Raw genomic sequence first — 14,302 nt, 5'->3', positions numbered from 1 at the left:
GTGAAAGGTACGAAACTAGTAAAGATCCTTACTCGGTATTACTGGTTAACTTCCTGTCAGACTGTAATCGGGCTCTCAGTGCTTCTAAGGTCATATGTCAAATTTGTATTATTGAACCCGTCCTCTATTAAAGATGTCCACATCGACATTCAAAGATTTTATTAATTTTAAAAAAAAATGCATTATCTTTGTTCGGTTAAAAGTTTTAGATACATGTATGCTCTGTTTTCAAATTTAAAAAAAAATCTTAAAATAAAATGTGTGTTTTGTGAAAATACTTTGACTACCATATGAAACATCTGTCTCTGGTTAAACGAAGAACGTGAAAACGTTATAACAATATTTCTATAGCCGCGCACTTGACAATTTTCAAGATTTGGTTCGACCGCATAAAGCCATTAGTTTTTATATATGCTTTGATATTATTTACGTACGTAATTTACAAATAAAGTTTACATTTTACGAAGATATAAATGATCTTTAAACAGAACTTATCGTGGAAGATGAGATGAAATCTTACTGTATTGTCATTTGTATTAAAAGTATTGAAACAGTTAGGAAAACGAATCAAAATGTTACATTTATGTAGAAGTGTAACGAGTTTCGGAACAGTAATACTTGGAGTGTAAACCTTATCTATGCACTTTATAATTATCATTATTATTGATATTATTTATTTATTTATTTTTGAAAAAAGGAATAAGGAAATAACAATTTTCGCCATTAAATTTTTAAAATCAAGTTAAAATAAAAATAAAGCTACAGAAAAGGAAGACCATGTTTAGCATTGCAATACACATTTCCAGGTTAGGCCCACGAAATGGATTGAGAGCATTTATATATGGCTGTCTGTTGGTTGGATTTCCTTTCGTTTCTCTTTATTTCTATTGAACTTTTATCTTGGGTTGTTTCATTGTGTTATAGACGTAAATATTCTGTCATCTCTGTCCACAGTATGATGGCGATAGACGTTTTGTTGTAAATACTGATAATTTAATCTTGTAAACGCCATGGGAAATAATAGCTGTCCCCTTGTCAGACTTTAAATGGACCTGTCAAATTAGCTAGGCAAGCTTTCCCTGCCGGCGTTTTAAGAGCGTAATAGCTACGATACAATTAGCCCATAGTGTCCCAATTTCCGTTATTTTTCTCATTAAAACTGCATAAGAAGAATCTGGACACACCCCTTGGTCTGTGGAACCTCGGCTGGTCTGACAAAGACAATGACATCTTTTCTGACCTCGAGATGACCGTCTTCATGTGAGAAAGAAGTTTGATGATATCTTTCAGCGTGTTTATATACACGAGTAAACAAAGGGAGTTTTTCTATGGGTTTTGAAAAAAAGATTAAAGGACTTTAAAGTTAGAACTTTATTTAATATGGATTAGGAGGTATGATCTATTGGACTAAAAAATCCGTACATATTTGTTAATATAGTCCCGTGGTATGAATATAATATCTATGAAACGATTAAAATATTTACTTTGACAAAATTTATTGGTAATATAGATCATATGCATGTTCTACTGCGTCAAAAACAAGACCCCTGTGAATAACTGCACAACTTGCAACCCGGCTTCTTCTTTAATTCAGCCACGGAGTGGATAAAGACTACAAATCCGAACAGGGGCGGATCCAGAATTATAGATTGGGGACGGGACACAGTTAAAATTTATTTTTTGAGGTTAAATTTCCTAAATATTCTTCTAAAGTTGATGCAATGTAGATATATTTTGTGGTAAAATTAGCGAGAGATTAAAGTTTCAACCTAAAACTGGCTAAATCTACCCTTGACAACCCATGCTTTGCAAATTTTAGGGGGGGTGAAATAGAACGCCTTGTCAGGCTGAGTATGCAACACTTTTCCTAAAAAAAAAACAACCAATTTACACGAAAGTGTCGCGTTCTTCTCGCGGAAGAACTATTTGAGTCTGCTCATAAAATTATCATGAATGGACTTTTCCGAGCTTTAGAAAAAAATGTTGATAAAAGTTATTACTAGTATTTATATTATTTCCTACAATGCATCTATAAAACGGTACCCAGTGCAACTGTACTATGAACGGCAACCAGTGCAATATGAAATATCTCACTTGATTCCCCTGATATTAAAACTATATTGATTCTTAGCAAAGGGCAACAACGTTCGTATTCATGTTTCAATTGTCCTTATTTTTAACATAAGTATTTGAGCAATGTTGCACGAAGTGCAAATGCACAAACATTGTTGGCGCCTTTAATCATGCATTCATACATTAGTATACAATGTTTCTTGTATGTTTATAATAAAAGTAATCTTAATCCGAACGACTTTCTTTTTATGAGATTATAATTAACCAAATATACATAATAGCTCAATTCTATAAACCTAGGTCATAAACTAATCTTGAACTTTATACGTTAAAATTAAGATCAATTAGCAAATAGAAAGAGAAAAGATAAAGCTAATCTTACCTTGCTTTTCGTCTGCAAAATGTATTCCTGACACCACATCGAAAATTGAGTTAATCACCAAAAGAATGCTAAATAAATTAATACACTTAGGTTGATGAAAAGAAAATGAGGTTGGAGACAGTTGTCGCATCATTGGAATTCTGGGATACATCTTAACAGCAGACGATACAGTTGCAGGAGATGGAGTTTTCACGTTTACACAAATGAAAATTAACAAGTTTATTCATTGCGCGAAACATGCTAATATCGTAAGAATCCAAATTTAATCACTTAGTCTAAGAACACAATATTTCATCTATTTCTTAAACATATTCTTCTAAAGACATCTTCATCGCTCAAGCATCAATGAGTCTTCTGATGGTCGTCTGTTCCTTGACTTGATAAAGTGCATCAAACAATAAAATATGAGGTAAAGTTCGGTTTGAGTCAACTTTATGACAACTCTTCGTTAAGGGTCATCGCTTATGATAAAAATACCACATTACTCGTCATAAAACCTCTACCCCTTTAACAAGAAACGTTGTTTAAAGTCCCATTGAAAATTTTTACAATCCGTCTCTTTAAATTCAGACGGCGTTAGAGACCGTTCTCGCTATAGTTGCTCAGTTCACCGTATAACGCGAAGAGCTAGAGTGATAGCCGTTCTTCACAAAGATATGATTCACTTAGTCATAAAAATTATGTAAGAACTGCACGCTGTATTCCTCTATTGAGTTTTGTTCGAATCCTCGAATTTAATTTAGCTTTCAAAGTTATCAATCCGACCGTTTATTTCAGAGATTATTCAAATTTTTACTTGTACAGTATCTCTTTTCCAATACATATATAAAATCCACTCTGATATAACTTTATCTGTTATGAAAAATATACTGATAATCACCTCTTGTAAAATGTCTAAAGCGACTAATTCAATTCAACTTAACACAGGGCCGATTTCACAAGTAAGAACGTATCTCTTTCAGTACTGGCGACAAATTTATTCGAGTAGTCCAAAATGAATGTAGTTATAATGTCCCACTCCGCAATCTTTCACACCAATTCAAATCCTATAGCTATGTAAATGATTTGTACGTTTCGCCGTGTTACAACCACAATTTTTAATTCATAAGAAACCTGTCGGTAATTGAGGTAAAAGTATTTATTGTAGATTCAAACGTTTTCATGAATGGGTAAGCCCTTTAACAACCATGTTAGTGTTAATATTTTGGATTGCTTTTACACACGAGTTATTAATATCAGCATTACTATCAATACCTATGTCTTAATTATTGAGGAGATGCATGAAGATACATTTTGATCGCGTTTCACCTGCCTGGCAGAACACAATTCAGATTACTTTAGATGCGGAAATCGTACAAGTGCTTTATGCATTATTGTTTCATAACCGGAACTGCATGATATTTTAATTTGTGTGCCACTTTCTTGACAGATGAAACTGTTGCTGTTAAGATGTAATTGTAGGTAATTGGTCACGTGAATTTTCTGCTGATTAGATTTGTTTTGTTGTTAATTACAGCAAAACCCGTGTTAGCAACCACCTCTGTTTTGCAATAACCTGTCTTGAAAGATTATAATTAAAATAACCCTAAGTAATGCATTCTATGTTAAATTAACCTGTAAATATAGACCACCTCTCTGATGTGATCCTGATTTTATCCCTCTTTAGGGTCTCTTAAAACAGTTTTGAATGGGTTTTTTTTGAAAGTCTAGGGTAATATTTGAGAAAACCTTTGACGGCATTGTGAAATTATGGTATGCCCTCTTTTCCAAAAACGTGTTTAAAACAGGGGCGGATTCAGGCTGGGGCGTGGCGGGCGTGCGCGCCAACCCCCCCCTAAAATTTGCAAAACATGGGTTGTCAGGAGTAGATTTAGGCGGTTTTAGGTTGAAACTTTAATTTCTCGCTATTTTTACCACAAAGATATCTACATTGCACCCATTCTAGTAGAATATTTAAAAAATTTAACGTAAAAAAAATTAACTAAAATTCTGGACCCGCCCCTGTAAAATGTACGATTTTTTTTCGTGTGGGAGATTCTGGCTTATATTTTTATGTTCCTAGTTTACTACAGATGGAGTAACCCAAAGTTGGAGAGATGGATTTCCTCTAGCCATTTGTGTTTTACTAGTATATTACTTCATCACTTCAGTCTTATGCATACTTGCTAAAGCTCGCATCTTGAAAATTGTCTATCACTACTTCGATTTGAGAAATAAATCACGTTGACCACTCGTATATTTTCCGCTTTATTTCACGTAAGTTTCCCATTATTGCGCGAAAGCATCGCGTTAATTCATGTACGTTTCTGCATAATAAATTGTTATCCTATATGTACCAATGTTAACGTTGATACGGGACTGAGACTCTGATGAATTACAATTAGAGAATATATAGAAGTTGCAATATAGAAGGTACAAACGAGAGGGGAATCCTTGGACTAAACAATCATGTTGAAGCACTGTCAAATAACAAAGCACCAAAAAGGTACACACAGAAAAACGAACAGCAAGAAGCACGTTAGAAACCCTGTGGCGAATCTAGTGTGGTTCCGGGGACGAAATCTTCCTTTCTTGAAAATTTTGTTTATTTCAAGCAAAATTTGGGCAAAAACAAGTAAATAACCGCCTGAAACCTGATTTATCTGGAACAAATCTGACCCCACCCCGTCTTGTCAAAACTTCTGCTTGGATCCGCCCTTGAAACCGGTGATTTATTCAAGGTTGAACAGTTCCTGCTTCCTGCAAGACATCCGCCATACTGCTCGTTGAAGGTCAAGTTAGGTGGAAGAGGAAGAACTCCTTTGACAGATGGAGGTTGTTTGTCCTACTGGAAACGGACATTCCGTATCGGTCATTCAGGTTATGTTGACGACCGTGATCTTTTGGAGTGTCGACTTTTTCTTTAGGCCAACACATTGTGTTGTGACTATATTTATTTATTATGTTTAGTTGGGATCTATAACTTAATATATGACTTATCAGTGGTTTTAGACTTTAAATGATTCATTCGTGACAGAATGCTTCACTTGTGTCATACTCGACTTTATATATGCACGTATACAGGTTTTCCCAGAAAATCCGACCGGATGTTAACTTTATCGGCGGCACATAATCTACAGTTCGGCAGATTGTTGATGTCCTGACAAATATTGTAGATGATGATTGGGGTTTTAACGGTTTTGACTTTACTTAAGGATCTCGCACGACCGCCCCTTACGGGGATTCTGTTAGTAAACGTCTGTTAGTAGTTGGAGGTAGCGGAGCGCAGCCTTCGGGATACCTGACCGAAGAACTCAGTCAGAGTATGTCCTGCTAGTGGCTGGGCTGCTCTGTTGACGCTCTGGCCTACTCCCAGATCCCATGTGGGTCCGAGGGCGTTTCCCCACTGTTTGGGAGTACGTCGACGTGAACAGTGTATTTTGTTGATTGGTTTATCGTCTATTTATAGTTGAATCTAGGCAAGAGGGAAAGATGATGAAAATTGACCTTTTGGGGTTTTCCCTTTTAAAAATCCGTGTCCGTGCACCAAAATATAGGATAATACCAACCTAATTTAGATAAATAATACCCAAAATGCCCTATGCAAAACCTATTACAACTAAATTACGGGTTTCAACTGATAAAATGACAAGATTACCCGTATTTATTGGAAAAAAATATAGGACATTTTACACCACGAGACTTTTAATTTTCATCTATTAAGGCCAGAAAGTGCATCCGAATCATTCTTGATCACAGATACTCTCGATACTGACGTTAAGCTCATATCTTTTTATTAAATTTTGAATAAATTGACATACTTAAATTAAGTGATGATCAGGTATCGTTAGCACATTTTTTTCTGTTTCCGTTCGGAAATCTGGTAAGTTACCTCATTTGGTTCCCGTAGTGCTTGTTAATTGCAGTAATTTTAAAATGACATTTTTTTTTTTTTTTTTTTTTAGGAAAATACTGCATAACGCTTTAATGTTGAAGTGATATGATAAATTTGTGTGACACTATAATTGTGAAAAGAAAAAATAATGCTTTTTACATTATTTTAAAACCATTACTTTCTGTGGATGTTACGGAATCCATTAAGGGACTCCTTTGATACCCTTGGCTGTATAACAAGATGAAAGCGGACGTGTTTTTTTTTGATAACACGATGCGTTTTCATTTTGAATTATAATTTCTATCATAACTCAGCTCGCGTCCTTGTGATAAATAAAAAATCATGGCTACTCAAATTGAAATCATGTATTGTACATGTAATTGAATGTCATCTGATACTTTAATAATAAAGCAGTGACAACAGTTAGTAGAAAAATTATAAATTATCATTATTTCATTACTTTTCCACATCATCATGTTGACTGAAAACCATCCTTCATTGCGACCCCATACTAACTCGGTATACCGTCTCACTCCACAATCCACAATGACTAGGACTTATCTATTCTAGCCTTCTGCATAATAACTAGACAAGCTATGAACAAGGGACACAAGGCGCCTTTTCCCTATTGATGTACCCTTTCAATGCACCAACTGGGCTGATAGATATAGTGCATATTTTTCCTTTTTTGATGTCGGATAGTTATTTTGTATATACAAGTACATCGGTAGTATTTCATTGGTCATCAAAAAGTTTTCATATTTGTTTTTGTGGAGATGGTGGTAATTAAAAATTCTGTTCGATTACGCCATTTCACATATTCGGTCAACTCGATATCGTTAAACCTTCTTTCAAAGGATCTGTAGTACAATTGAAATTTTCTTTGGTGTTTCAAAGGATCTGTAGTGCAATTGAAATTTTCTTTGGTGTGCGAAAACAAAACAAAAAACAAAAACAAATATGCAAGCAAACGAACAAACAAACACAACGTGGAAACTGTGACTGAAACATGACTGACCCAAATCAAATGTCTTCAAGTAAAGCATAGTTTACTTTATGGAGTAGGATGGAGCGGAATCTTTAAGTGGCGTTTGGAGTGAAAATTTGAGATTTGATATGACTCTACTCCACAACTCCATGCACTCCTCTCCATGGCTCCAATCCATATAAAAACACGCCCCCAAGTAATGGCCCATACATTATATGAATATGTCACACCACAGTTTTGATATATAATCACAGAATTAGCTATGATCTCTCTAATTTATCTATCTTATCTTGCCCTTTGTCTGTGATGTTTACCTTAAACAAAACAGAGAATCCCGCCAGACACTTTATTAAACAGTTTAACAATGATGTATTGTATATTTCAGAAGATCAAGGCTTTCTTGCCCTTTCATCTTGGTTGTCTGCACCCTGCCTTGCATAATATAAAGCAAAAGGCGTATACGTTTAACGTAAATACTCATTTAAGATAAAAATGTATTGACCCCGCGCGGAAAGATTAGACACGTACAAAATTTTTTACATATGTAGTCGATCCTTGTTTTTAATGGTTGTATTTATAATATCACAGTATTACCCAAATGTTTGATCATAAAGTTCCATAATTATGTATATTAATAGGGGATAAATAAGGATTTAAAAATCGTCAAAATTCAAAATAGTTCCAAACATTTTAAACGGAAAATTGTCCGTTTGTGGTGATCCATATAGGGATAGACATACAAATCGCCCTAGTTTGCTCCTTCCTATGAAGAGGACTGTTTTAATAGGTACAACCTTGCCTTCAAATTCAAGTCTTAATAAAACCGCAGAACTTCACGGCTCGAGACCAGAGGATTACTTCTGACACGGTTATAAAACGTCTAGTGATCTTAACACTCGATCGTTTCGACCTCAAACGCTTTTACGACCTCAAACACTTTTCCTTCTTTAACCCTTAAATGTTTCTTACTGAACGACCTTAAACGCTTCTTTTTTTTCGTCACCTCAAATATTTCTTCTTCCTTCTTGATCTGCTCCGTGCGGGTCCCGCAGCAGCACTACGCTTGTCGTAAAAGGCGACTAAATAGTGCTCAGAACCCTGACCGGGGGCTAGGGCGGTCTGCCCACAGAGCAACTAGGTTGTGTGCTCCAGGTGGTGGAATGGGTTACCCCTGGCATGTTACATGCTGGGGTCGTCAGGCCATAATTCGGAAAACCTGATCGCAAAGCATAGTGGTGTAACGTGTTGGAAAAGATGCCACGTTCCTCGCACGTGAAAGAATCCTACTGTGGTATACTATCAGAGTAGGAACCATTGGGCTTCGCTACAGAAAGCTAAATTGCCCAACCCTACCCACTTCCCCCTATTTCTAGTGGTAATCAACATTTGACGACCCCATTATCTGTGTGTCCCATCCCATTTTTCATTTCATCATCATTTTATGTTTATTTTGTCATCCATTTTATGTTCAGCGCCGGATATAGCTGAAATATTGCTGCTCGGGTGTTAAACCCCAACAATCAATCAATCAATCGTTCACGATCTCGACGCTACTCTTTGTTGGGTACCATAAAGGCTTCTTTTTCGTTCTTGACCACAAATGCTACACCATTGCTCATTACCTCTCTTAAAACTTCATTTTGGTTCGTGACCACAAGCGCTTCTCCTTCGTTCACGACCTCAATTGTGTCCATTTGATACAGTCCATATTCCTAATCGCTAATAACAGCTTTAACGGTCCTTTTTGTCCTAATTATATGGGAACGAATTGTGCTAAATACATGAAAATGGAAAAAGTACTTAGAGCAAATTCTGAAATTGACTTCACCAATCAGTATTATCACACGCACTTATTGAGCACATTACGTATAAAATATGAGGATAGGTTCGCACTTTATAGACAAGTACATGCAAGTAAAACATCAGCTGATCTAATGTTTTAATTATACCAAAATCAAAGCGTCGGAAAATATTCATGAACATAAAAACCATATGTTCAAACCACAAAAGAGAACCGTCTTTGACATGGACTAATTAGTAGTCTTTGGCTTGAAATAATGATACATGTACCTTTCATATTTTGTGAGAATATGAAACCACTGGTTCGAATAGATTAGAAACAATTATGACACATGCCCTTTGTAAACTGTGTCGTAGTTTCTCATTATCAAATTCAGATTTCATATGCAACTATTTGTCACAAATACAGGCCATAATACGTACAGGAATTTAGTGTGTTGCGCTTATATACAAGGTCGGATCCTGAAAATTTGAGAAGTGGAGTTCCAGACGGGTTCCAAAAAAGAGGGTTACATTATTATTTGCAAACTTTTACTGAAATTAACACACAATTACCAAACTTTTGTTTAGATACATACTGAATATTACACGTCAAAATCTGTATCACATGCTCTATCAATCCAAGACTCCTATATCACCCCAAGGGCCACAGGCCCGCCGGGCGATATAGATCGAGGGTTGATACAGCATGTATCATATATTTAAACCATATTTCAAGTATGGTCTGTGAAGGGGTGCGATATAAGGCAAGCGATATAGGTCTAGAGGTGTGATATAGGGTAGACGTTATAGAGTTAAAACAAACACATATACAAAAAAGTTATATTTCAATCTAAATAAATGAATTTATCAAAAGAATGTTCGTTTGGTCGTTTTGTTTTAAGAACGATTGGATGTATAGCTTCTGTTTGGTTCTGATATGTTTCGCCTAGTAATAGTCCATGTTTCCTTAACTTCGTTTGATTTTTCTATATATACATGTATATCAAGATCAGCATTCGCGCATCATCACCAGGAATGTACAGATTAAATTATACATGTAGCTCTGATTGTTCATGAATTAATTATATATATATATATATTAACAGGTTTGGTCTTTGAAGTGCAGAAACTCACGTAAATTTTAATGATCTTGTGATGACAATATCTTGAATGAGGGGAGGTAACCCATTGTTTTGTCACGACTCCGTTGTTAGAAATCAATAACGTATTCCATATCACTCAAGCGCTATAAAAGTCGTCCAATACAGACGAAAACCGATAAGTTATCGATGCTTGAACATCCAGCTGTTTACTTATATATATAAAATCTACCAACAAAACCATAGAAAGAAGATAACAAACTTGTATTGCGTCAAAAAGACGTCAAAATATTTAACCCATTTTAATACAGATACCCAAAAATCATGTAGTCCGGGTTTCCTGCCATGAACTTTGTAACAAAATCCTTCCTTTTTGTTTTTGTTTCTTGCTCAACAAGTTTTAAGGGGACTATTTCATATCGAGGGGAGTACTTCGTGGACTCCATCGGATCAAAATATTTATTTCCATATACATTGAATTTTTTTTATTTGTAAAGGCAAAATGTTAGGATCAGGGTGGTTTGAAAGGATTAAAGCATTTTTCCCTCATCTTCACGATCACATCTTTCCAAGCAGGTCCAAATCAAAATATCAATATCAAATTTCTTCCAAGCCCCCTCCCTCAAAATCCATACATTACAAAAAAAAATGCATTTGAATTATATTGTGAAGTATAATAGCTGTTGTGGAAATATTTGTTAATTAATTCATGTAATATGACATGTATAAATAAATACCCAATACTCCAAAAAAACACATATTTTATGTCATGCAGCGCACCAACTCAAAGGTGTATCATTGAAGCATTTTAGTTTTCTGATCAAGTATTGTAAAATTCCCCAATATTTTCAAGGTCTAAAACTTTGACACAATTTGTTTCTTATCTTGCAATGCTCATCAAAGACAACTGGCAAGTTGTATCAATTAATATTAATTTAATTAACACCGATGATCCTCGTGTTAGTTAATGTCATCGTGTCATAGACAAGACAAAGAACGATGACACGAAGTACTGACTTTTGAGATAGTGGATGTGTATCTAGTTTCACAAATTTTTGGGGCATATACAAGATCTTGGTGAAGCACGGGAAAATTTTCTCTCAATCCTACAACCGCTGATGTACTCCTATCACGAGTACACGAGCAGAACTCATTACACATCCACGAAGCTGTTTCCGTTGTACTTATTTGCTTTATAATGAATATTGCCGAGGTCTAAAAGCGAACGCACTCCAAAATGCGAGGGAGATGATCAAGGACAGACAACGAACCGTCGTTGGTACTCCACATACCGTTGAAGTGTCGGATCCAGCGGGAGTGTACAGAGGGTTGGTACTCCTCCTTCCTATAGGAATTTTTTTTCATTTTCTTGTCTACAATCGACAAAAAGTTGCAACAATACCCTAGCACCCCGTTTTTTCTGGGAAACTCCAGCTGGCACCCCCTACTTTTCAAAGTCTCAGCGTTGGGCGGAATAAGTAGCAAATAAGCCCATGGGTAGACGTACATGTACATTGTATTTATATCCACAGTGAATTGGTGAAGTTTCATAAAATTTCAGCATACGAACTAGAAACTTCCGATGAACTTACATGTAGATAACTAAAAAGGGCCGGGTATTTCTGATCAACTCGTACGCAATAATGCGTTGAATTTTCCGTCAAACCCTTTCACCATATCCCGAAACCTGCACGACTTCCTGACATCTTTAATGTCTATATTCAAAAGCACGAGGGTGTAACGGAACAGTGAAAATCAAACTGAACATTATTATAGTTAACTGTTACATCTTTACCTACAAACAACAGTAGTAAATACTTTGATCTTGTTATGGTATCAAGCTTCATACACTCTGATAAAATCACCTGGATTTTATAAAAAAAAATTCTCAAATTAAGATTTTCTTCAAATCCTTGAGTTCGTACCAAAACTTCCTTTTCAAGTGAATGTGAGTTGATGAAGAACTTGATACAAATGGACCCAGGAAAGGAACAGACAGAAGCAGCCCTTTAATTTCAGAGTAGAGTATATGGGACGGAGTAGGGAATGTGTTCATTTGTTCATAAAATATAAATTACGATTAAACTAACCCGTTTTAATGGCATAGTAACTCGTTAAAATAAACCGTTGTCATAGTAAAGACAATTTCCTATGACGCTTACTAGCCTCCGTACTTCATGAAAATCACAATTTTGTATTTAGTTTTGTTAACTTGCTCACGCCCGCCCGCGCGTGTGTAATATGGATATAGGTCGGTGTCTTATTTATTCGAGTTTTATGTGATTTCAATATTTCAATTCCAATGTAACTTAAAGGGTTGAAAAAATGTCGGCGTCTCTGCGGAACACCTGAACATCTAGATCTTTGATTGATCGATTTTGGTGTGGTTTGATTACTTAACAGCACAGCTCATTCAATAAAAAAACAAACAAACATGCTATTCATGTATGTGCAACATATTATTTCTGAAAGAGCACTTTATACAAAAAAAAATCCAAAAAAGCAAGCGCATATATTATCGTAATTGAACAGTTCTCATGGTGCGAATTCCATTCATAAGTATGCGGACCGGTCGTCAATTGACACGAAACTTCGATTAAATGGCAGAGTACGCCGACACTAGATCAAATAGTAACTAAATCCCTCAATGATCAGATTGTTTGATCTACAAAAAGCTTCTCAAATATGTGTTGACACAACATATAAGTACAATATGTGCAATAAATGCAGTTTTTATATACCTGTAAAAACATTGTATGATTTTAGACATTTTATTGTCATTGTTAGGTGTGGGGGTATAATATAGGCCTAATCGGATGTCAAGACGATCTTAACCATGTATGTGAACGAAATCTAGATATTGAAACCGCTATGGATCTGAGTCATAGGGTTGTAAAGGGACCAGCTACCGACAAAAAGTTTCATCGAGATCAATAAGTTTTATCTCTTGTAGGTTAGAACATTGGTTAAAAAAAAGGTTTTTGTGTGACAAATTTAAGGTACAGAAAATTTAAAAACGCACATGCCCTACCTTAATTTGAACCTAGTTAAAAAACTCTGCTTTCAGTGAATGTTTATCAAATGTTCCATACAGTCCCAGTATGTAGGCGCTAATAACAGTCCATTCTACTCGAGCTCTCTGTTCAGATGACCTTTCAAATTTCAACTTAAATGATTCTGAAAGCATTGTTTAAGGAAAAAACATAAAGATAATACTGAAAAAGTCGTCTTAAGCAAGAGTAGAATGGAACGTTGTTAGAGCGTACACGCATTAATGGAATGGACAGAGAGTGTGCCTAAATGTAGTGGGGCAACATTTTGTCTTTTGTTTTGATACTTCCAATTCTCCTTCCTTGGCAACGCTAAATGTCCGCGCAGCATCTCCGAAACGGCTTAAACTTGGCACCAAAATAGGTCACCATTTGGAAGTGTGCTTGCTCAAATTGAAATTTCAGTCGTGGCCGCAATTTAAAATGGCCGCCGTTTAAAGAAGCAAAAAAAAATCATCAAAAATAGGAGAAAAAATCGTACAGACTTAATATTTGGTTTAAACAAAGATCACTACAAGCACCTCCGGTCGGCCATATTGAAATAAAAATTAGCTGCCATTCCAAGTTGGCCGCCAGTCTAAAATTAAAAAAAAACATATAGCCATAGAAAATGATTTTGGGAACTTCTGTGATAATGGGAACGTTTGGGGAACATCTCTGTTGGTTTCCAATACAATCAATACTAAATTTAATTTGATTGGCGAAGGGGTGAAATCTACGGGAAAATGTTGTATGTCCTCTGCTTTTTTACAATCGTGGAGGAATAGCAACTGTTCAAATAGACTGAGAAATGTATACCATCATTAGATTACATTAAGTGATGTACGAGGAGTAATGGGTAAGAGAATGGTACCTCTCTGTGTAACAGAAGTACGGCCAGAAGAACAGACGCAACTGTCGTTTTGTATGCCCACTTTGCTAACGGGGGTAAATAATAAGGGAAATTATTACTGAGGAGTAACGGCAAAGCATCCAAAAAAGTAAAACTCGTCCTTTCTAAACAGCATAAATCACTCTTAAATATGACTTCGCTGTCAGAGGTCGATAGATTAG

The 14,302-nt window shown here is 35.7% G+C and overlaps 1 protein-coding gene across 1 annotated transcript in view; it reads right to left on the bottom strand.

Annotated features, from left to right (window-relative positions):
• LOC148621394 (A disintegrin and metalloproteinase with thrombospondin motifs 6-like) overlaps positions 1-3,071 on the bottom strand; it is a 53,907-nt gene extending 50,836 nt beyond the window's left edge. The window contains exon 1 of the mRNA XM_088575722.1: positions 2,456-3,071. Within this exon, the coding sequence (XP_088431848.1) occupies positions 2,456-2,606 (151 nt within the window). The 5' untranslated portion in view covers positions 2,607-3,071. The remainder of the gene's footprint in view (positions 1-2,455) is intronic.
• Positions 3,072-14,302: the final 11,231 nt, after the last annotated feature.

Source organism: Perna viridis, chromosome 3 (genome assembly GCF_037379345.1).
Source record: "Perna viridis isolate PV_CMFRI_1.1 ecotype Kerala chromosome 3, ASM3737934v1, whole genome shotgun sequence".
NCBI lineage: Eukaryota > Metazoa > Mollusca > Bivalvia > Mytilida > Mytilidae > Perna > Perna viridis.
This window is presented reverse-complemented; position numbering and strand designations above follow the sequence as displayed.